The following is a 24,948-nucleotide window of genomic DNA, read 5'->3' as shown; positions in this document are numbered from 1 at the left end:
CCCACCCAGCAGTTCGAAAGCACCCTTAAGTGCAAGTAGATAAATAGGTACCACTTTATAGCGGGAAGGTAAACGGCGTTCCGTGTGCTGCTTTGGTGCCGGTTCGCCAGAGCAACTTCGTCACGCTGGCCACGTGACCGGGAAGTGTCTACAGACAGCGCTGGCTCCCGGCCAGTGAGATGAGCGCACAACCCTAGAGTCTGTCAAGACTGGCCCGTACGGGCAGGGGTGCCTTTACCTTTATACAAGAAGCAATATTGTTTGCTAAATTCATGATCATGAACTAACTTGAAGTTCAAGTACTACCAAGCAGACATGCTTATTACTGATTATCTGCAACCAATACAGTGGTAACTCGGGTTACATACGCTTCAGGTTACATACGCTTCAGGTTTGTCTGGGTTCTACTTAATTGCAAAAGAAAAATTATGTCACTAACAGCACTTATATGTTGATTGTAAGGGAGTGACTATCAGGCATGGCATGTCAACTCACTCAGAGTAGCATTTCCTTATAGTGTGCAATCTAGTAATTCCACATGTCATTTCTCCCCTTATTCTGTGCCATTAAACTCCAAGCAGCTAACACAGTTAATTAAACAACCATTGTTCAAATGAGAATGCTCCCTATAGCTTGTGCCTTGCAATAAGAAATTGCTTAATTGAGATATTTGTCTTTACCTAGAATAGGTTTCTGCTGTGAAAGATAGCCATTGGCAAAACAAAAACAACATTATGAATAGTTAATAAAAATGTTCTTTTGATTGGAAAACACCAATGGAATACTGAAAATACACATTGCTGTTACATTTGTCTTAGCAAGGGAAACAGACTGTAAAAATTCTGAAGACTTCAAAGAAGATGAAAGCATTCTAAGAAGCAGCTTTTTTAAAAAAAATGTTTACATACAATTATATATAATGCAAATTACCAGCTTACTGATCAATCCTAAACATGTTTACTTGTTCAATGAATTTACCCAAATACAATTATTTAGGATTGCAGCCCCAATCATGAACACAAGTTATTGGTTGTTATACTTGATTACAATCAGGTAGTGCAAGGGGTCCAGAGTGGTCAATTCCCCACCAGAAAAGCTACATTGTCCACCCTTTCCCACACCCTAGCTGGCAGAAGGTCTGCTGAGCACTAGCCTGCCTCCAGCCACACCACCCTGACAAGACAGCCACTGGGCACGAAACCTATGTTGAATGTGGGCAGACTTCAGACTTATGGGATCTACTTTAAGCATCTCTTTGCATAACTAAAGAGTTGACCACATGCAGGTGCATTGCCATAGAAACTAAACACCTGAGCTGCTCCCAGAAGATGACCTAAAGTGAACAGGCCTCCCTCAATTCCCTGGCTGGAGGTTTATTGTTCTATGACTAATCAATAAGAACAAGAGAACAATAAACCCAGAAACCAGTTGTGTTTTGGACTAAGGAAACCAATCCCATTACATCTGCTTAGACCCTTGGGATCTCCTCCCACATAAGAGACTGGGGTGTGTTAATCATTTTATAGTAGGAAATATATCACTTAAAATGCTCATTCATGGAGTCTTACATAACTAAGCAGCTACCAGAAAAGTGACCTTCCTTTCTGGCAGATGCTATTGCATATTTTTTTTAAGCTGTTCTCTGCTCCCAACCAGTATGAAAGCTGCTCTTAGTGGCACTCAGCCTGAAATTTGATGAATGGAGTGTACAGAGAGCCTGAGAGAATCATAACATCTCCTGCATATTGTAATTTGATGAAAGCTGTAAATATATTCAGGAATATAAACTAATTGCAAAAAAGCTGAACCAGAAGAATAGAGATGCTGTTTCCTTGGTGTTACAAACTGAATCTTGATAACATTTGTCTGGCAGATGGGCCATCTTTCAAGAATTATCAGCACATCTGAAGAATTAAAACTGTCCTCTGGGCCAGTCGATACAGAGAGAAAGGGAAGGGATTTAACGCAGCCTTCCTCAACCTGGTGCCCTCCAGCTGTTTGGGACAAGTCCCATTAACCCCAGCCAGGTTGGTGGCTTGGGAAGTGTGGCTCTTGTCAGAGTTTATGAGTCTAATAACCATAACGTATAATCCATTTACTTCTACACCTGCTCAAAGCGCTTAAACCTACAGAGTTGAACACCTGCTCCCCCCCTCCCGCCACTAAGTGACCACTTCTTGGTTTCCATGTGAAATTTAATTTGACCATAAGCCTACATCAGCACAGTCTGCTTTAATAGATTTAGAGCATTCATGATGGCTGCCAACCATTTATTGCAAAGAAATCCAATCAAGGGAACATGTGCAAGCATTACGTATGCTTCCTGCTTCAATTCACCAGTCAAGCAGCTTCTCCATTAGGGTGAGTTGGCAGGATGACTTAGAGCATACTGTATTACAATGCAAGATATCAACAGGCTGGAAATTCTTCTTGAAAAAGTGGAGTAAATAAACTCTCTTAAGTAAAGCATTTCCGTGGTTTGGTTTCATGATTTATTTTTAATTTGCAAGTTGTAGTGAAAATGCAAACATTTTAATAGTTTGGAGGGAGGGGAGAAATCAAGGCAGTAATAATGATAAATGGAACATTGCCTCCCTGCAGGTCTGTTTCCTCCTAATTTGATTTTTCAAATAGGCCTTTGAATTGCTTGTGCTGGAAACACTGACATCAGCATAAGATGTGTGTGTGTGTGTGTGTGTGTGTGTGTGTGTGTGTGTGTGTTCTCTAAAAGAAGGAATCAACTTATCAAATATAGCAGGGGGAAATAGAGCAAGTCAACTATGAAATTAGTCTGTTAACCCTTCACAAAAACCAGGCTTCAATTTTTTTCTCTACTGTAAAAATTCTAAGCCATGTAATGATTAAAATCTGAAATAATATCTAACACCAAGCTTCTTATCATGTAGCAATGATAAAAGCAAAGAAAGTGCTTGAAAACATTCAGGAGAAATCCCAAGGGCTTTATCTCTTCATGGTTTTACAGCAAAAGCATATCCCTTTGCAACACCCTGGAAATCATATTTACTTTAATTTGCTGGTATTTGTAACTAACTGTCATATACTTCCGTCAGATTGATGAGAAAGCTACATCTCCTGCATGGAATTCCTGCCTTATTATTTAGCCTGCTGAGATAAGGCCTGTTTCTGGGTCACTCCTATGGTGTGATCTCATCATCCACTGTATACAGGTGTCACAAAATGTGAAGCAAACATTTAACACTGAGAAGAGTGGACAGTTCCTTTCTTAACATGCTTTAACCACCCTCTTGATTTATGTATTTAAGACTAATGGATCTTTATTTAGCAGTCTTTTTAGTCTAATGTCTGTGTTACTAAGCAACATGGTTTTCCTCTAAAATTTACTTCCATGTGGTTGGAGCTAAGAATGCATCAGCACAGAATTCCAACCATGCAGGAACATGTTTTGGGCAGGAACCACATTGGTGTATGAATCCGGAACACTAAAGCCTCGCCTCAAGTGTGCATGTGAATCTCAACAATGCTAGCAATTGTGGGAACAGATTCTGAGAGAGTGGGCTCTGAACTGTTTCCTTCAATTAACTACGTGATATTGGAATGCAAAATGCAAGTATCATTTCTTTGGGCCCATCTGGGATTCCCCCCCCCCCAACTTGTAACATGGGCCCCTTGCCACTCCATGAAAGGCTTTGTCTGTTTTGAAAAAATAAAGAGTGTCTTCTAGTTTTTCTTGTTTGTTTGAGCTCCTTACATTCCTTGCTGCCTGATCTGTATATTTGAGAATGGCATGTATGTATATTAATTATCCTCAGTAAGAAATGCCTATTAGATGAGGTTCCCTGTCCCTGAAATGCAGGGTCAGCTCTTCTATGTACTCTAGAAACTGGAAGTACAGGTCATTTGCTCAAATATATTCTGAGGCTGGTAAATCTCAATGGTATCCATAGATGGGCTTTGGGCACCAGCCTTGCCCCTTGCATTCCAATCTTCCAGCACTGAGCAGGGAGGTAGCTTTGAAGGGAGATTGTAAGCACATTAGGTTCCCTCACCCCAGCAATCAAGAACCCTGGTAGCAAGGTAGACTACTGATTACATTCAGCCAACTGCATGCCTCAACACAGGATACTCCAGGTAGAGGGAGTGGTGGAAGCCCTGCATTTAATTGCAGATGCAATTAATTAACATCCAAATAGTGTAGGTATTATGGTGCTTGACCAACCCTCCTAGCATGCCCCAATGGCCTCCCCAGTTTGTGCACAGAAAATGCTTGCGGAAATTAAGGAACTCTGGGACATATTGTTCTTGAGAGAGCATATCACATAGGGTCCTACAAATCTTTCTGTCACTCAGACTACAAGTTCTAAAATTTCCTGTATAATATCTCTGTCTCAGCGATGTTGCTTGTTCTATTCCAACAATACTTCTGATTGGCTCCAACAATTTGCACACAATCTTATATGACTTAGATACAGAGGAATAATAATTTAATAATATTAATTTATTATTTATACCCCGCCTATCTTGATTAAATATAATCAAGCATGATCTTCAATATTGCTCTAATTCTTCTCTCATGGTAACGGATTTTCAATCCAGGATCTACCCACTGAGTAAAGTGTCAACTTTCCTAACCCCATGCTTGGAACTTGTTGAAATGCTCCTATGGGCAGAATTCTCTTTAAAAATACACAACATGTTGAAAGTGTCTGCTACTGGGAAATATAGAATCATAGAATCATAGAGTTGGAAGAGACCACAAGGGCCATCGAGTCCAACCCCCTGCCAAGGAGATTCAGAATCTTGACAGTCACCGCTACCCGTGTTCCTACTCTCCAAAGATGAATTAGCATCTTAGTTACTTTGGTATTACATTTAAGAAGAATTTTAATAGTAAATTAGTAGTAGTTAGTAGTGGTGGTGGTGGTGGTAGTAGTAGTATTACCCCGCCTATCTGACTGGGTTGCCCTAGCAACTCTGGGTGGCTTACCAACATATATAAAAATATTAAAAAATTAAACCTTAAAAAGCTACCCTGTACAGGGCTGCCTTCAGATGTTTCCTAAATGTTATATAATAGCTCATCTCCTTAACATCTGATGGGAGGGCATTCCACAGGGTGGGCGCCACTACCGAGAAGGCCCTCTGCTTGGTTCTCGCAGTGTGGGAACCACCAGAAGGCCCTTGGTGCTGGATCTCAGTGTCCAGGCTGAACGATGGGGGTGGAGACACTTTTTCAGGTACACAGGGCTGAGGTTGTTCAGTGCTTTATAAGGTCAGCACCAACACTTTGAATTGTGCTCGGAAATGTACTGGGAACCAGTCTAGGTCTTTGAGGACCGGTGTTATGTGTGGCAATAATGATTTCACACACACATGCACAATGATCTTCTTTCTTCTTTGGCGATCACTCGTAGCCAAGTAAGATTGTCTTCCATAAACATGGTTTTAACAGCGAATCTATAAGTGACTGTAGAGGCCAATTCTGGATCCTCACATCATTCCACAGTGGGGACATAGGTTTCTTGGTGGGAGTTGATCATAGTGAGGGTTTGCCAAATGTACCTTCCTCTTAGCTTGTTTCTCCCTTTCATTCTGAGTTCGAGTGTCTTCAAAGCCCATGACACTTTTGGTAAAGGCTGTTATCCAATTGGAGCGCTTATTTCCCAAGCACTAGTGTTTCCCAGTTGTCAGTGTTTATACTGCACTGCCGACCCCTGATAGGAACTCTTAGACTTTAAAACCAGCCCCCCTTTAAAAAACTGATTTTAAAGCAGAAGAGAACTAGGAATATAGAAAAGACAAAAATAAATTTAGAGCATCAGGTGGGATAGTATTAGGAATGGTCTCCAATGGACCAGAGAAGAACCAACTGTATTAAGGTAGAAAACCTATTCTAATAGATGACCATTAGGTCAATGTGCCGCCAGCCATCATTGCCTGCCACGAATTACAAGTTGTTAGATCTCTAACCTCAAGTTTTAGCTCGATAGCTGAACCCAAATACAGGAATAATTGGTGGAATTATTTGCTTGTTTGGAAGATCTTAGATGGGGATATTTTTTCTGCCCCAGTTTATTTTTTTCCAAAATTACAGATGGAAATAACATTTTTCTTTAAGAAAAAAAAGGAAAGAAAGAAAGAAAGAATGGCATCGTATTCAGTACTGGCAAATACTGTATATTACACAAAATACCATAAAAATAACATTTAGTCGCATGCTAACTTGAAATGCAGAAAATGTCAAGTATGACCACAAGCATCTCTGCAACATCCAGAACTGAAAGCTAAATACTACAGACCAGCATCTGCAATTATTTTTGAACTAATATGAAACAAATTGAGACTTACAGTTAACAGAAACCTTTCTTCAGGCAGCGGTGAAAAATGTAGCTGGCAACGTTCTCATCCTTAGCTTGTAAGCAAGTGACTGCCTGTAATTCTACATCTAGGGCTCTAACGTCTGAGATTATACAGGGCTTCTTTATAGTTCTCCAAAAGATATTTGTCACATTTGAGATTTCTGTTTAAGTCACTCATACATTATTCAAGACATTCTTGTAACAGAACTGCAGAGCTGAGTCCACACACAAGTGTTTTCCACTGTTACAATTTCTATTTGAATGTAGCAGATCTTGAGTTACTATACACACACACCCTGCCCCGTTCTGGACTTACTAAAAGCAAGCTGTGATTGACAGATCACAGTTTAGGATTGCTCTCATAATCGATTTCTGGCTACTAGGAAAACATAATGGGAGATATAGTCTCCCTGCTTTCCTCTGAACTGCATGTTCTGGTGTAGAAGTGTCATGCATAAAGTAGAAAATCTGAAGTGCCCCTCTTTTCATGTACTCAACCTCTCTTTCCTAGTCCATACACACATGGAACCGTATCAGTATCATGCCACATCTGGAAGTGGACTTAGGAGATGGTTCAAATGTAACCAGGTCCTGCATATTACATATCAACACAGGGTGTTTGCAAGCATGATTGAAAGGAAGACACAGGCACCATTTGGAGCAGAGCATTAATCAAAAGCAAGGGCTTTGAGCTAAACCCACTCTAGTTGAAAATGGATTGAGCCATGAAATCAATGGGTTGCTTCAACCCTCTCTCCTCACACCTTCAATATGGTGTCCAAATGAACTCACAAAGGGGGTATGGCAGACTAGAGAAGAATTAGTTTCCCATCACCCAGGTTAAGTTATAGTCAAAGGGTTTCTGAAACTTGGGTCTCCATCTGTTTTTGACTACACTTCCCATCATCCCTGACCACTGGTCCTGCTAGTTAGGGATGAAAGGAGTTGTAGTCCAAGTTGTAGAACTGAGAGCATTCATCATCACTCCTTGGCCATGCTGGCTGAGGTTAATGGGAGTTGCAGTTCCGCAACGTCTGAAGGGCACCACACAAGGTTGTGGAAAGCTATACATCCCTCTGTATCTAGGGATACAGAGCTTGATGCATTCGATGCTATCTTGTGTTTAGAGGATGGAAGCATACAACTGAATCCATCCTAAATCCACAACTGATTCAAGGCTGGAGTACAGGGGGTCACCAAACCTACCCAAAAGAATCTAGCTGGTTGTTTAAGCCCTAGTGACTTCATGTGCATGTTGCTTTCTCTTACCAAGGATTTTCCTGTGAAAATTTTTGGAGTGCTGCCGAGTTTTTAGACAGCAGCGTGAGATCTCTGTGATGGAAACTATCAGTACTACATTATAAGTTACCTTGAGATTCCTTATCTTTTAAAAAAAGACTAATAAGTACACATAATAATAACAACTATAAATTCACACCAGCTCTCCCCGCGTTCACATACTCAGAACAAGCACTGCAAATGGGAACTTGATTATACCACTGTAAGGTCACAGCATAGCTGTAAGGATTTACTGACTTAATATATTTCATGCCAAACATTGTGAAAAAGAGATTTCTAAATGCTAAGTGTTATTATATTTGATAGAAAGCAGTAATTTCCAACATACAGTTGCTCTAAGCTCTCCAGCTGCAAAGGATTTGGGATTTGTTTCTGTGTGGGTAAATAGGTAACCATCCAAATATTATAGTTATTCAGAAATTCAGAACAATGGCACTCATGTACATATGGAAGTTGCTTTCTTGGAACATGAAACTAAATTTTAAACCAATATCAAAAAAATATAAGTCTCTGAGGCCTTAAATATTAAAAAAAAAACCCTCTTCCTCTTAAGTTTATACCTTCATAAAAATCCTTCATAAATTGAAATGTGCTCTCGGCTATAAATAAATCTATATGAAGTTGGTTTGATATCGTAACTCCAACAGCAAATGGCTAAAGCTGCCATTATTGGAAAACTTACTCTTTTTAAAACTTGTCTGCTTCTGATGAATCCTTCATAAGCACACATATAATTAAGCATATGAGACTGGTTTATTCAGTGATAGGAGCCCAGCTCAAATGACAGCTCTGGGATTATTTTTAAATGCGCCAAAGTTCTCCCTGGAGCTTTGGAGGAGAATAAACTTTTCTGCATGTATTGACCATGAAAAGGGCACCTCTTATAAGAAGCCAGCTTTTCACATTTATTTCCTTAGGGGTTCTTAGTTTATTAATCCTGGCTATATGAAATCACAATTACAGCCACACTCGAAGGAATCAATGGGAGTTCTGCTTCAGGCTCCAAGGCACAATCCGCAATCCTCTTGCTATGAAGCAGCCCAGCTGAAATCAATAGTGTGCGCAAGCCGTCATAATTGGATGAAACTTTTACACATAAACTGTGAATTTCTCCAGACTGTTTACTGTTGCATGTATAGTACACTGGGTTGCTTTGCACTTGTGGCCACTTAAGATGTAAATGCTTTCAGAACTGCACTTAGAAAGCCATGTTTCATTATAAAGGCTCATACTCATTCTCATGTACCACACAAGTCATTTTCCTGCTGTTTGCAGTTAACGTTTGAAGATGCCTTAATTTGCTTTTCATCTCATACCAGTTTTAAGCACTCTGTCTGCGACCTACAGTAGTGCCCCGCAAGACGAATGCCTTGCAAGACAAAAAACTCGCTAGACGAAAGGTTTTTTCGTCCGCGATTTGCCTCGCAAGACGAATTCCCCTATGGACTTGCTTCGCAAAACGAAAACGTCTCGCGACTTTGTTTCTTTTGTGTAAAAACCGTTAAAACCGAGGGTGCTTAGCTTGAGCAGCTGCAGTTGCGACTTGGCTTTGAGGAGCAACTGTTAGCACGTGGTTTGGTAGCCTTTTCTCAGACTTTGCTCGCTTTTGAAGATTTTCCAAAACTTCTCCAGAACTTTTCGAGAAGTTCTCTTTCATCCATTTGGTAAGTTAAACTTTTATAACTTTTTTGGGGGGGTTTGGATTTTGGGTTGGGGTGTTTGGGATTCAAGGACTTGGTGCTGGGAAGGGGTTTGCGATAATCTGGGGGCTTGTGGGCCTTTTGGGGGAATTTTTATGATTTTCTGTGACCACTGGGCCAGGTTGTTTTTTTTTTGAAAATTTTTCTGAGTTTGAATTTCTGAGTGCTGGCTGGCTAGGGGAACAGTGGGGGAGGTTTCTGCAGAAATCTGGGGGCTTGTGGGGGGTTTTTTGGAATTTTTGTGATTTTCTGTGACCACTAGGCATGGTTGTTTATTTTTGAATTTTTTTCCCCTGAATTTGAATTTCTGAGTGCTGGCTGGCTAGGGGAACAGTGGGGGAGATTTCTGAAGAAATCTGGGACCATTTGGGGTTTTGGGGGGATTTTTATGATTTTCTGTGACCACTAGGCATGGTTGTTTATTTTCATTTTTTTTCTGAGTTTGAATTTCTGAGTGCTGGCTGGCTAGGGGAACAGTGGGGGAGGTTTCTGCAGAAATCTGGGACCATTTGGGGTTTTTTGGGAATTTTTATGATTTTCTGTGACCACTAGGCATGGTTGTTTATTTTCAAATTCTTTTTTCTGAGTTTGAATTTCTGAGTGCTGGCTGGCTAGGGGAACAGTGGGGGAGGTTTCTGCAGAAATCTGGGACCATTTGGGGTTTTGGGGGGATTTTTATGATTTTCTGTGACCACTAGGCATGGTTGTTTATTTTCAATTTTTTTTTCTGAGTTTGAATTTCTGAGTGCTGGCTGGCTAGGGGAACAGTGGGGGAGGTTTCTGCAGAAATCTGGGACCATTTGGGGTTTTTTGGGGATTTTTATTATTTTCTGTGACCACTAGGCATGGTTGTTTATTTTCAAATTTTTTTTTCTGAGTTTGAATTTCTGAGTGCTGGCTGGCTAGGGGAACAGTGGGGTAGGTTTCTGCAGAAATCTGGGGGCTTGTGGGGTTTTTTTTGGAATTTTTGTGATTTTCTGTGACCACTAGGCATGGTTGTTTATTTTCAATTTTTTTTTCTGAGTTTGAATTTCTGAGTGCTGGCCATGTTGTTATTTTTTGAAATTTTTTTTTGTCTGGGTGGGGAAGCAGTTGGGGAGGGGTTTGCAGCAGTAGGGGAGGGGCTGGGGGAGCAGTTGGGGAGGGGTTTGCAATTTCTGTGTTGTGGGTGGGTTGGTGCGTGTCTGTGGGAGCAGTTGAGGTTTTTGAAGACATTGGTGATTTTTGAAGCTTTTCCTAAACTTTTTTTGCAGCCATTTGAGGTTTCTGAGGACTTCGGTGGCTGATTGTTGAAGCTTTTCCAGAACTTCTCTTTCATCCATTTGGTAAGCTAAACTTTTAAAACTTTTTTGGGTGGGGGTTTTGGGATTTTGGATTTGGGGTTGGGGTGCTTGGGATTCAAGGCCTTGGTTCTGGGTTTTAATTTCTGTGTGGTGGGTGGCTGGGTGCTTTTGTATTTTTTGGGTTTGAAGCACATCACTGATTTTTTTTTCTGTTTCTGAGTTTACGAAGGTAGGAGCTGTGCTGCCATGGGACCCAAGAAGACTGCTGCTGCGGTGGCCGGCGAGAGGAAGAAGGAGAAGGTGACGCTGGAAATGAAGAAGGAGATCATCCGGAAGCACGACGGCGGAATGCGTGTGACGGACATTGCCAGGGAGTACGGCAGGAACCCATCGACCATCGGGACCATCCTGAAGATGAGGGAGAAGATCCTGGCGACTGATGCAGCCAAGGGAGTCACCAGGATCGTGAAGAACCGCCCAGCTGTCCTGGAGGAAGTCGAGAAGTTGCTGCTCATCTGGATAGAAGAGAAGCAGCGTGCAGGGGACACAGTGTCTGAGGCCGTCATTTGTGAGAAGGCCAAGGCCTTGCACGCTGACCTCATCCGGGAACAGCCAGGAACCTCCGCCGAGCCAGAAGTCTTCAAGGCTAGCAGAGGTTGGTTTGACCGGTTCAAGACAAGATCTGGCATCCACAGCGTGGTCAGGCATGGAGAGGCTGCCAGTTCTGATGTTCCTGCGGCTGAAGAGTTTGCAGCGGAGTTCCTGGAGCTTGTGAAGACGGAGGGCTACGTTCCGCAGCAGGTCTTCAACTGCGACGAGACCGGACTGTTTTGGAAGAGGATGCCCAAAAGGACTTTCATCACTCAGGAGGAGTCCAGGCTGCCTGGCCACAAGCCCATGAAGGACCGTCTGACCCTGCTCTTCTGTGCCAACGCAAGCGGCGACCTGAAGATCAAGCCCCTGCTGGTGTACCACTCGGAGAACCCACGGGCCTTCAAGAGACACAAGATCGACAAGGAGCGGCTGAGTGTCATGTGGCGATCCAACAGCAAGGCTTGGGTCACACGTGTGCTGTTTGTGGACTGGGTCAATCTTGCTTTTGGCCCTGCTGTCAAGCAGTACCTGCTGGACAACGACCTGCCGCTGAAGGCTTTGCTTCTGATGGACAATGCTCCTGCCCATCCTAAAGGCCTTGAGGTGGACTTGTTGGAGGAGTTCAGCTTCATCAACATCATGTTCCTGCCGCCTAACACCACGCCACTGCTCCAGCCGATGGATCAGCAGGTCATCGCCAATTTCAAAAAACTCTACACCAAGGAGCTTTTCAGGCGATGCTTCGAGGTGACTGACTGCACCACCATCACCCTGCGGGAATTCTGGAAGGACCACTTCGACATCGTCACCTGCTTGAAGATGGTCAACACGGCCTGGAAAGGGATCAGCCAGAGAAATTTGAATTGCGCTTGGCGCAGCCTGTGGCCGGACTGTGTGGCACCAAGTGACTCTGATGCACCAGAGTCAACAGTGGTGCAGGACATTGTTGCCTTGGGGAGGACCATGGGCCTGGAGGTCACGGAGGAGGACGTCTGCGAGCTGGTGGAGGGGCACGACGACGAGCTGACCACCGTGGAGCTGGTCGAACTGCAGGCAGAGGCTGCGCAGGAGCAGGCCTCACTGGAAGAGGAGGAAGCAACTGAGGAACGGCTGTCCTCCGAAAGACTGAGGGACATTTGCCAGAAGTGGAAGGAGGTGCAGACTTTTGCAGATCTACACCACCCTGAGAAGCACGTGGCACATGACGCTGGGAACTTTTATGATACGAGGGTCATGTCGTCTTTCAGGGAGCTCCTGAAAAGGCGGATAAAGCAGCAGACTATGGACAGGTTCTTGACCAAGAAGCAAAGAGTGGAAGAGGAGCCTTCTTCGAGTGGTCCCCCAGAGTCTTAGAAAATGTATGTACTGTACTGTGCACTTTGTTGATTTTTAAATGTTTTTCTGTCATGTTTATAAAGTTAATTTATTTTCCCTTCAATTTTTGAACTGCTCTTTACAGTATGTGTGACTTTAAAGAGCAGTTAATAAACTGTTGTTGTACCAAATTTGGCTTTGTTTGGACTTTTTTTGACCATAGGAACGCATTAATTGATTTTCAATGCATTCCTATGGGATTTCGTGCTTCGCAAGATGAAAAATTCGCTAGATGACAAAAATTGCGGAACGAATTAATTTCGTCTTGCGGGGCACCACTGTACTGGTGACAGGAGATAAGCATACGGAGATCTGCACAGGATTCTTGGTCTTCAGTATCAGAAAACACCCACATATGTAATGGGATGGTGCATAAGAAGCATACGAGAGTCCTGCATGCAGCTGGATTACGTTAATTATATAGTAGTAAATTACACGAAGGTCTATCTGACATGTAAATAGAATGCATGTCCAATTCTTATATTACAGGAGCTGTGGGGTGGCCTGGAGTTCCATCCCAATGCCACTCTGGCATTGAAATCATCTGGGAAAGGTTGCAATCATATGGAAAGAATTACATGAGTGTCAGAGGCTGGATTTCGGCAATCTGCTAGTGTGGAGCCCCTGAGAGTGGGACAGCAATGCCACTGCAATATTGCAAAGCTTAGATGTGAAAATCTAGTACTATGAGGGTCCTGCTTGGTGGCTGAGAAACAATGGCTCAAAGTGGGGTGTACATGCAAACATACAAAGATTGGTTCTGGAAGAGCATAAAACAAAAGTGAAATGGAATAAATGTAAGAAGATTGACAGCACAGCAGACACTCACGGGGTGTAAATCCCCCCCCTTTGTATATTTCGTGTCATTTCAGGTTTCCCCTTGTTTTCTCAGTATTAAATGTAACAAACTTCTTGTATTTATGAGCTTTTCTCTTTGGGAATTCTAGATTTCATTTGTACTATTGCACCCAGGGACTGAAGGGACATCACAAACCATTGTGGCTTTTATGAGTACTCCTTTGTGGCACTCAAAAATCCTCAAGGGGTTTTGTGACTACTCACAAAGAATGCTCATGAAAACCTGAGATGGCATATTGCTAGGCTCTCCTCCCACCCCTTTTGCAAAAGGGAAAATAAATAAATCCTTACCATTGTGAAAGAGGATAACCACAGCGGGAGAGAGCCTGACTCAGTACCAGACAAGCAGGCTTGCTGGGCAGCTGCAGAACTTGAAACGATGGTTCTGAGCATCCTCAGAACTGTCATTTCCTGCTGGGCGCAAGGAGCTTTTTACTTTTTCATGGGCAGAGAAAACTACAAGTCCCTTGATTTGGCAGGAAAATGACAAGTCTGTCATTTCAAGTCTGGAAGCAGGAATGCCTGCCAGTAAAGCAGGATCCTTTTCACTGCAGATAACCTGAAATGACCATAAAGCGTCTGGATTCACAAAAATTAGGAGTAATTTTCTAAATAGGGGCTTGACAAATTTGGTCCATTTCCAATCAGAGTACCTGTGATGGGCTGGACAAGTGAACTGAACCTAGCAGCATCAGTAGGTACTTAGAAGTCTTGGGACAGAAGCCCATGACACAAAGCAGCCTCTGGGCAAGTTAAGAGGGCAGGTGTCTGAGGTCTCTCTGGCACTCTGCTTTGCAGTGTGTCCAGAAACCCAGTGTAAACAAATCTGGACTTAAACTATGGTTCGCCCCCCCACCACTCAAGATGCATAAGACACACATCCCTAACTTTCCATTATAAGCCACCTCATTTTTTGGTTGAGAAGTAGGATATAAATGTGAGGAATAACCAAATTAAGAGCTTCTTCATCATCATCATCATTATTATTATTATTATTATTATTATTATTATTATTATCCAAGAGCTCTGATTGCACTAAATAACGATCTCAGGGCCAGTTGCAAGGTTTAGTAAGTAGGGAGTAGAAGGAATGAGATAGGTTTTAGGTTATGCTATGCTTTTAATAGGTCATGCTATATTCTGGATTATGTTATGTTTTATAGATTATGTTTAAATAGGATGAGAGTTCGGAGATACGTGCAAATGTATATGTGAACCCGGTCTTTGGGTGGGTGTTTGATTTTCGTTGTTGTGTATACTGTGTATATACAGACAATGACAATAAATTTATCTAAATCTAAATCTAAATTACCCTGTTCATCTGGCTGAGTTTCCCCAGCCATTCTGGGCGGCTCCCAATCGAGTGTTAAAACAATACAGTGGTACCCCGCAAGAGGAACGCCTCGCAAGACGGAAAACCCGCTAGACGAAAGGGTTTTCCGTTTTGGAGGCGCTTCGCAAAACGAATTTCCCTATGGGCTTGCTTCGCAAGACGAAAGCCCATAGGGAAATCTCCGGGGACCTCTTTTAAATGCTAGCGGTGGGGAGCAAAGCCTTTTCCCCCCCTCCGGCCTTCAGAAGAGGTCCAGGAAGGCTGGCGGGGGCCGAAAGGCTTTGCTCCCCAGCGCCAGCATTTTAAAAGCAGTCCGGGATAGCAGGGAAGCGCTTCCTGCTATCCCGGACGGCTTTTGAAGGCAGGAGAGTCTCCGCCAGCAGCGGCATCGCTGCCGCTGCTGGCGGAGAGATCCGCGAAGCCTGGGCGCGCTGCGCGCAGGCTTCGGCATGCCGGCAAGTCTCCGCCAGCAGCGGCATCGCTGCCGCTGCTGGCGGAGAGATCCGCGAAGCCTGGGCGCGCTGCACGCAGGCTTCGACATGCCGGCAAGTCTCCGCCAGCAGCGGCAGCGCTGCCGCTGCTGGCGGAAAGGTCCGGGAAGCCTGGGCCGGACAGCTTTTGAAGGCAGGCGGGGGGAGCAAAGACTTTCGCCCCCGCCAGCCTTCAGAAGAGGTCCAGGACCTCTTCTGAAGGCTGGCGGGGGGCAAAAGTCTTTGTCCCCCCTGCCTGCCTTCCCAGGGGCTTTTAAATCGCCCCGACAGCGGAGAAGTCCTCCGCTGTCCGGGGCGATTTTAAAATGCCGCCCGCCAGCATTTTAAGATCGCCCCGGACAGCGGAGAAGTCCTCCGCTGTCCCAGGGTTTTTTAAAATGCTGGGGGTGGGAAGAAAAGCCCTTGTCCCCCCCCCAGCCTTCAGAGGAGGTCCGGGGACAGACTGTCCCCGGACCTGGTCTGAAGTCGGTTTCCCTAGGAACGCATTAATTGATTTTCAATGCATTCCTATGGGAAACCGTGCATCGCAAGACGAAAAACTCGCAAGAAGAAAAAACTTGCGGAACGAATTAATTTCGTCTTGCGAGGCACCACTGTACAGCATTAAATATTAAAAACTTCCCTATACAGGGCTGCCTTCAGATGTCTTTTAAAAATAGGAAAGCTGCTTATTTCCTTGGCTTCTGATGGGAGGGCGTTCCACAGGGCGGGCACCACTATTGCACAAGAGTGCAATTATGAGATAAGATTGTACAAAGTAAGAACCAAGGGGGAAGGGGGGGAGAGAAGTAATGGCTCTATACCTCCAGGATCAGAGGAAATATCGCCCTGAAGACCAGTTACTGCAGAGAGCCCTTGCCCTCATGCCATGCTTGTGGACTTCTCATAGGTATCTTCTGCTGCAGGTCTCCGCTTGGTCATTGTAGGATACAGCATGTTGGACTATTCTGGCCTCTTGGTCTCACCCAGCAGGCCGCCTCCTATGTTCTTGGTGACAATGTGTAAGGTCCCTATGGTAAAATATTGGTGTCATTATTGAGGGAATAGCTTGCCCAAAAAGCATTGAGAGGGGAGGAACCTCCAATAAATGTTTGGGAGAATGCCTGGGAAGTGGTGCAAACCCCCCCCCACACACACACACTCAAGAAGGCTTGTACCTCCTGAATGAGCCAGTGAAGACCAGAGTGGCCTAGTAAACAGGCAATAAAGGACAGATGTGAGCATGAAATGGTATCCTGGAGATACCCTTAGCATCACATTTCATATGAGATGTTTTCCAAAGTCGGCAAAGTGATAATTAGAGTCAGATATAGGACCATTAGCTCACATTTAGGGCACCGTAAACAGTTTTATCCTTCTAAAATACAGTTTGGTTTTTAATTAACTTCACTATTTTCTCTACAGCCAGCTTACAGAATTAATTCTAGTTTGCCTTTTAATTACAATGTAATAGCTAATTAAACCGAGGGGGGAAATACTTAAAACGTTAATATCACAGATTAAGCACTATAAAGCTCACTATGCTAAATATCACACATTATTTTTATGCATCTCCAAGGCTTCCATCGCAAACAATCTCGATTTACAAGTGTTCAAAGCACATCTCCATTTCCTTATTTAGACAAGAGGCTTTTAATTTGCAATGGAGATGAAGATTGTTTTTAAACATGATGAAGTTGAGAGTCCAGTCTTGACACCCTCCTCAGAAAGCACCATAAGATCTGCTCCTTAAAAGTGGAGGATGAATCATGTTCTTACTCTGCTTAATTATGTTGGCCAGATACACACACACACACAGAGAGAGAGAGAGAGAGCAGGAACTCCTTCACTTTAAATAGTACTATAGAAGAAGGAATTTTAGCAGGTGTAGCTTTCATGATAAGCTACACTTGACAAAAAAACCCATATCTACACAGCTAAGTGGCAGGAGCCCTGCCTTCTGTTGCATCTGGTCAACCTGGATTTAATCACACAAACAAAACCAGAATCCATATTAGCTAAAAGCTTCACAATGACTGCAAACTTTGAATGCCTCCAGACCATCCATATTTTGTAGAAGGGTATTTTCTCTCGCTTTAAATTTGTATTGTTATATTGGAAATTTTAAAAAAATAAAAATTGCAGGAGTGGGTCAAGTACATACTGAGAAATTAAGTTTGTGCAATTAACGCGAATTAAAGCACTCTATTGCTCCAATGCAACAGAGCCACTTCTAAAAATATAACAACAACAGACTGTTTGCATTAGGAAAGTGTTGGGGAATTGCACTGAAAAGTTCAAATAAAAGTTCAAAATGTAGCACTGTAAATATTATCTGATGCCTCCAGCTGTGATATTACATATTTCCATTGTCTGCAAGAATTGATCACAGACACACTTGTCTCTTGAAGATTCCCACAAAGAAAACATAAGAATGGCAAGGCAAATTGAGATTTCTCCCCAACACCTGAAAAATGCATGCTTGATTGGATGTACCTTGGGCATATGTGCACTAAACAGGGAAAATTCCCTGGGGATTTCTTGCCAAGAGATCTCAGCAACAATATGGCACTACAATTCTAAGCATTCTGAAGAGGAAGACCAAAGGCGACTAATATTACTTTAGAGTTCCCATCCCAAAACATTATGGTCAATGAGAGCACATTTGCATCAAATGTTCCCATTGACTAACACATAAAAAAGGGGAAGTTTGATAGAGGTTGCCTGAGAGAACTTTTGAACCATGGATCCACTTTCCTGTCAATGCCTGCCTCCTCTCAACCCAACAGAGCCTTTTTTCCAGTCATGATCTATCAGGGTGGAATTGCTCTTGCTCAGTGTCTGCCCTTGATGAATTGCTCAGCAAAGGGAAAAAGGGAAAGAGATGTTAGGTAAGCAAAGAGCTTGTCTTGTTGAACAGCAGGGAATTTCCCTTTTCTTCCCAAAGGCTCCGTTTTTGAGAATGAGCACATTAAAAACTGCTGGAAGATGCTAGCTGCCTTATTTTTTCTTAGATGTATTCCTCTTCATTATGCATTCTCTGTTCCAATGGACTGGCAGAACGCATTTAATTAATAGGCAGAAATTGCTGCTAAGAGAAAATAATTCTCAACAGCTCAGCTGTGACTGTTATGAGCTAGAATCATGGAGTTAGGCAACCACCCAGATTGCTGTTTACATGAACCAATAAAAGAAATAAAAAATCATAATGAAGCCAGAGTAACACTGAAAATGGATTATCCCATGGTTTGAGATTGCTTGCTGCTAATTACATTTGTCTGGTCTAAGAGCATGCACTGCTACATCTGTGTTTGCATACAGCAGGTAGGGCTGAAATGTGTGTTGTCACATTAGCTTGGGAAGTGATGAGCTGCTCCCTAATTTATGGTGACATGACTACATACTGAATGCTTAAATCTGTCCTGTTTTCCCACTGGATCTCCACTTTGCAGGTGTCCCATAGAGACAAAAGTAGCTTAAAGCCATGACATCAGAGGGTTGTGTATTTTTGTCCCCTTGCTGGGATCTTGAATAGCACAACCATGCTTCCTAACAGGTAAGAGCAGTTATGCTGAAATCCCGTCAAGCTTCTACCACTGTAATTCTCCCTGCTTGCTAAAGAACACATTCATGAAAGGATGTTTCCAGATGTTAAGCAGCAGAGAACTAAAACAAACTCCAAATGTCAATCTGGATTGTTGAATTGTTTTTGCTCAGGTTCTGTGGCTGATGCACATGAAAGTGTTGAAAATTATTCTGTGAATGCATCATTTCACCTGTATGATCGAAGTAGTTGCTTCCTGTTTATTAATGTTTCCATGCCTAATTATTTTGGTATAAGCTGCAGTTATTCAAAACAAGGGAGGTTTTGCCTTTGAATTCTACAGGACAGAGAATCAAAGACTATTACCCCCTCTCTCAAAGTCCCCCAGGAAGGATCACATCTGAATGATATATTTTGTACTGATTAAACTTTATTACTAAATTTGAACTATTTTAAACCATACTTTAAGTAGAATGAATGGGCACTTGGAACACAGTTGCAAGAGAAATAATGAGACAGTTTCATTGATTTAATTGATTACAGAATATTAGGGGAGAAGTATATATTCCATTTTTAACGCCAAGTAATGTGATTAGCACCGACTTTCCATATTGGGAAGAAGACATGGGGGGAAGACACATGACTGTAAGAAACCCACTCGGAATAAATGAGAGATACATTGGTCAAAAATGCCCTAGTAGGGTCTTTTAAATCTCCTTCCATATTGGACTAGTATCACGAGTGACATCAATTACAGTTTATGATATTCTCTTTTGATACACTGTGCCAAAAAAGCATCTGTTTTCTATGCAGTTTCAAAGGAACAGATTTGCTTCTACTTTGTGCTCTCCATACAGGATGGAGTGCCTGAAAGGCATTATTGGTGCTAGCCTGTCCATGTGTTCATTTGAAAGACCTAGATGATTGTAATTGGGACTCTGGTATAAGAAAACTACAACAGACACAAAATTCCCAGTTTAAGAGAATGTCAAGAAAACAACCTTTTCAAGTGATGTGCACATACGTACAGGACAGTTCTGTGGTTAGAATGCATCTTTTAAATATAAGTGTCTGAACGATGGACTGAGTAGCAGCCTTCATTGTGTATTTCCTTATATTTGCTGGATCCATCACGTTGATGTGATGTCAGTTTTCTATTTGATTTTCTGGAAGCAACAGAGGTTAATTGCCTCTGGGTTATTTTTTGCAGCAGTGCCACACACACACACACACACACACACACACACACAAATTACTTTGCAGATGCTGCTTTAGCAGAGCAGCATTGTTTACTGAAGACTGAATTGGCACTGATTCAGTGCACACCAGAACACAAAGCTAGAGTGAAAGTTATAATAGATAGTGCAGTTTTGTCATCCGTATTCTATATTCTATAAAGCAGGAAGGACAACAAATTCCATTTGTTCTTCTTCTTCCCCAAATCAGAAAAATGCAATTTAACTCAAATATATATAGTTTGATTTAGATTGGTGAATCTGTTGTTTACCTGAGGAAAGAAGACTGTGTCGTGATCAACAGGATCTGTGACTGTGGTCTTGTTATTTTTTTGATTGCCAGATATTGGCCTGGATCCAATGAGATACACAAGTAGTTCTGTGCATCCAACAGAACTATGGTTTTGTATTTCTTGAAGACCTCCTCATGATGATCACTGAGAGGAGCAGAGAGAGAAGAAATGTCATGGTGCATCTGCATCAGCACAACCAGACACGTTCATCTGCCCCTGCTGCAACATAACACATCTCTCCCGTATTGGCTCTACAACCACAGCAGGCGCTGTAATTCTCCAGTGGTTTGACTGGAGGAGCACTCCTCCATTGTCTCCTGAGACAGACAGATGCTAACAATCTCATGATGCAGGAGAAATTTCTTTTGAAACTGAAAAGCTAACAGGATAAAAAGCAATTTCTGAGAAGTCACACCTCTGGCCACAACTAAGGCCTTGCATCACACACACACACAAATGATTTAGAGTGCTTATTCTAAATACATATGATAGAAGGTGTTCAAGGCACTGATGTTGCCAGATATTGCCAAAGACTGCTGTCTAAATCTGAGTGCAGATAGTGCTGTCTCAGCAATTGGTGCTACATACCTTTCCCAGATCATTTATTGATCAATACAATTAGAACCAACCCAGTTCAAGAGCACGTGGAGGACTTTTGTAGAGAATGGATGCAACATTCAGAGCTGCTAACGAGAACGTCCTGCATAGGAGTGCATCAGGCTCTGAAGGCAAATGGAGGGTTGCTTGTTTGAAAGCATTCTCCATATCCAAATTCTTTACCGATAAGTTCACACCCAAATATTTAACTTTTTTCACAGAAACAAGGCCTGTCCTTTCAAAAAGGATTTTTCTTTCCTCGTTATCTAAGTTTTTTTCTAAAACTTTGGTTTTGTTCTTGTTTAATTTAAATCCTGCTACCTGCCCAAACTCTTGAATTAGCTCCAGTGCTTTTACTGCACTGGTTTCTGGATCTTGTAAAGTTAAGACCAAGTCATTAGCAAAGGCTTTTAATTTTATATTGCTTGGCTCCTACTACAGTGCCTTTAACCTCCTCCTCTTTCCTCAACATGTTTAGTAAAACCTCCAGAACAGAAATAAATAGCAGAGGGGAAAGCGGGCACCCTTGCCTGGTTCCTTTCTCAATTCTGATTTCCTCTGAGACCACATTATTAACTATGATTTTTGCTTTTTGTTCAAAATAGATCGCATTGATACCATTTAAAAATTCCTGGCCAACCTTGATTCTTTCTAGGTCTTTCATCATAAATGACCAAGAAACATTATCAAAGGCCTTTTCAGCATCAATAAACATTAACATTGCTTTACAATTATATTTCTAATGTTATCTTTCATATGTCTCCCAGGCAGAAATCCTGCCTGGTCCTTTTGCATATAATCTGATAGAACCTTTTGTAGTCTGTTGGCCAAGATATTTGCAAAGATTTTATAATCCACATTAAGTAATGAGATTGGTCTATAATTTTTTACATCAGATCTATATTGATCTGTTTTTGGGATCAGAGTAATAAATGAATCTTTCCAGGTTTCGGGAGCTTTGTCCCCTCTTAGAATCTTATTACACACATCTGCCAACGGTTGAATTAGCCAATCTTTCAATATTTTATAATATTTTGCAGAAAGACCATCTGGTCCCGGGGCTTTGCCTAACTGCATCTTATTTATTGCCATCTCAATCTCCTGTCTTGTAATCATGCCATTTAGTAGAAACCTTTTATCCTCGGGAATTTTCTGCATTTCATTTGCCTCAAGAAATTGCTCAGTTTTATCCTTATCTTCTTTACCTTTTTTATACAGCTGTTTAAAGTATTTCTGGAAACATTTTCTTATATCTGCAGGGTTTTCCATAGATTTTCCATCAGATACAATATTTGTAATAGTACTTTGCTTCTGTCTCTTTTTTAATTGCCAAGCCAACAATTTCCCACATTTATTCGCAGATTCAAAATTTCTCTGTTTCATCATTTTAATTTTCCATTCTATTTCCTGGTTAATAATTTGAGAAAATTGAATCTGCAATGCTTTAATTTCTTTTGGAATGATTGAAGTGCTTAAAACTATAAAGAAATAAATGCGAAGATAAATAACTGTAATGGAAACGGATAAGACCATTTTGCTATGTGTAAACACTTGTAAATTACTTATTCTTTTCTTTTTTGTGATTGTTGATTTGTTTTTCTTTTTTTGGCTATGTATATGAAACTTAATAAAAAGAATTTTTTTAAAAAAATAATTTCTTTTGGAATCTGTTGACTCTTTGACATTAATCTTAAACTCTTCTATTTGTCCTTTATTTGAGACAGAATTTTCTCTTTTTTCTCATTCTGTATCTTTTTCTTTATCGAGTTCTGTTGTATGAGGAAACCTCTCATTACTGCCTTACTTGCATCCCAAATGACTCTTGTTTCTACCTCTGTGTTCATATTTAGTTCAAAATAGTCTTTTAGAGTCTTTTGGGCCTTACTAATCATTTGTTCATCACCAGTCCCATTCCAGAAGGAGAAGCGCACAGTGGTAGAAGGTGCTGAAAGGCTCTCATGGGCAGGAGTTTGTATGACTGACTGTTCAAATCAGGGCCGATCCACCTAAGAGGCCCCATGCGGGAGGGGGCACCATTTTGAGGTCTGCCTCAGATACCAAAATGTATTGGTTCAAATGACCATTCAACTTATGCTGAACTGTTTGGGCACAAGGGCTAGTTCCAGGATAATATTTTGCATCTACTTGCTGGAAGCTTTGGGGAACAATCCCTGTGGCTACACAACACATCTGAAAATACTTCATTCAAAGATGATCCTGCGAACTGGATCTATTCAGCAATTCAAATTCATAGCAAAGTCTTCAAAAAACTTGTGTGCATGGTACAGTTTGAGAATGCACTATTGCATGGTAAACATGAATGTTGAAACTCGCTGTTAGGAGTTTACAGTGGGAGAAGATGCTTCAAGGCTCTCAATTTGTCTTCTGCCTGTGGTATCTGTTATTAACATACACGTAGGCAACATATATGTAGGCTACAGCATCAAGTGGTAATAAGCCACACATTCACAGGGACTCTATAGCCAATGGTTTCAGGCTACTAAGAAATTCTTGTTGGTAAACAGAATACCCTTCCTAAACACAACAACAACAGAATAGCTTTTCCATTGTGGTTAGAGTGCCAGATTATGATTTTGGAGGCCCAGGTTCAAATTCTCACTCAAACGTAAAGGATGACCTTGAGTCAGTCATCAGCATAGGAGCCAACTCCAGGGGATCCTGGGTGCTTGGGCACCCACAATAGTATAATTGTGGGAGCCAGACACCCACAAAGTCAATGAGAAAAGCTGGCAGGGGGCAGTGGTGCTGCCTCTGAGAAAGAAGCAGTTCATCTCCATCCTTCGCAGCCAGTCAGCGAAGCATGCTTTTCCGGGGAGGGGTGGGGGCTCAGACTCAGAAGAACAGAGACAGAGAGGGAGAGGAGTCGCTGCTGCAGGCTTGTGTGCATGTGACATTGCACACCTGCATTTTGGTGGCAAGCACCCACAATCCTGAGGGTGAGATGGCACCCCTGGTCACCATCTCTTAGCTTAACCTACTTCACAGGCTTGTTGTGAGAATACGACAGGAAGGAAAAACCATGTACACTGCTCTGCTATCCTTGGAGGAAGGGCAGGATGTAAGTGTAATTAATATAATCATTTGTTTTTATCCATCAATATAATTGTTAATTTTAAGAGAAAAGCATCTAGACTTTATTTTAATTGCTGATCAGGCTATTTTAACTAGCAACTGAATCAAGGTAAGCAATCTGTACGAGTCCACTAGATCTAATGTTTTTAGCTGTAAATAGTTATTTCCCCTCCTAATCTCTGGAAAGTAGGAAGGACGGCAGTGACCTTGAGGCACAAATTGTACCATGTTGTCTATGTGTCTCAACATCATTTTCTAATGAAAAATCCCCAAAAGTAACCTTCCCCCTCTTTGTCATTCAGCCAACATGCTTAGTTGTTGCATCAGCTTTGAACCCAAATATTCATCTACGGTAAGTAAGGAGGAGGGCAGCAAATCTCAACAGGAAACCTTGATTGATTTTACCACAACTTCCACACAACCTGTGGCTCTACTGTTGTTGGGTTCCAACTCCAGTGGCCAATTGCCAGGGATGATAGAAGTTGCAGTCCAGCCGCAGCTGGAGGACCACAGGATCCTTAGCCCTGTTCTAACCAAGGGAACATGTTCCTCTGTATGTTTTACGTGTGTGTTGCTTCACATGCTATCTATTTAACAGCTTCATTTCCTTTAGTTTTAACACACCTTTCAACAAAATGTGTTCCATCCTCCTCCCCACCCCATCCCCAGCCCAACTATTTTTAGCCTCTTATCACAGTTATTTCCTCCAGTGAATAGTTTCCTGGCATTGCTGCTGGAGCATACTGATGTTCAGAATGGGGAAAACACATTGTGGTACAGTAGGTGCCCTGCATGTGTGTGCTGTGTGTGAAGGGAGAGCAGTGGCTGCTTCAAGAGAACAGCTTCTGCAGCGGGGAGGAGGGCACTCTGCACACCTCCCACCCCAACACACACTCACCAGTAGCATTTTAGAACCCAAGATGTAAAGTCATTCTTC

The 24,948-nt window shown here is 42.2% G+C and overlaps 2 protein-coding genes across 3 annotated transcripts in view; one reads left to right on the top strand and one right to left on the bottom strand.

The window, feature by feature from the left end:
* The window catches only part of NAV2 (neuron navigator 2), a 543,877-nt gene that overhangs the window by 380,302 nt on the left and 138,627 nt on the right, over positions 1-24,948 (bottom strand). The window lies entirely within an intron of this gene.
* Positions 10,405-12,719, top strand: LOC309533684 (tigger transposable element-derived protein 1-like). Its single transcript, XM_082225207.1, has 2 exons — positions 10,405-10,662; positions 10,841-12,719. Exon 2 carries the CDS (start codon positions 10,867-10,869, stop codon positions 12,565-12,567), a length of 1,701 nt encoding a protein of 566 aa, XP_082081333.1. The 5' UTR covers positions 10,405-10,662; positions 10,841-10,866; the 3' UTR covers positions 12,568-12,719.

This window comes from Podarcis vaucheri (assembly GCF_965113315.1).
Source record: "Podarcis vaucheri genome assembly, chromosome: 1".
NCBI classification, from domain to species: Eukaryota; Metazoa; Chordata; class Lepidosauria; order Squamata; family Lacertidae; genus Podarcis; species Podarcis vaucheri.
The sequence above is the reverse complement of the archived record's forward strand: the minus strand, read 5'-3'. Positions and strand labels throughout refer to the sequence as shown.

Coding starts and splice junctions, on each gene's coding strand:
- LOC309533684 (XM_082225207.1), top strand. CDS start 10,867: ATGGGACCCAAGAAGACTGCTGCTGCGGTGGCCGGCGAGAGGAAGAAG.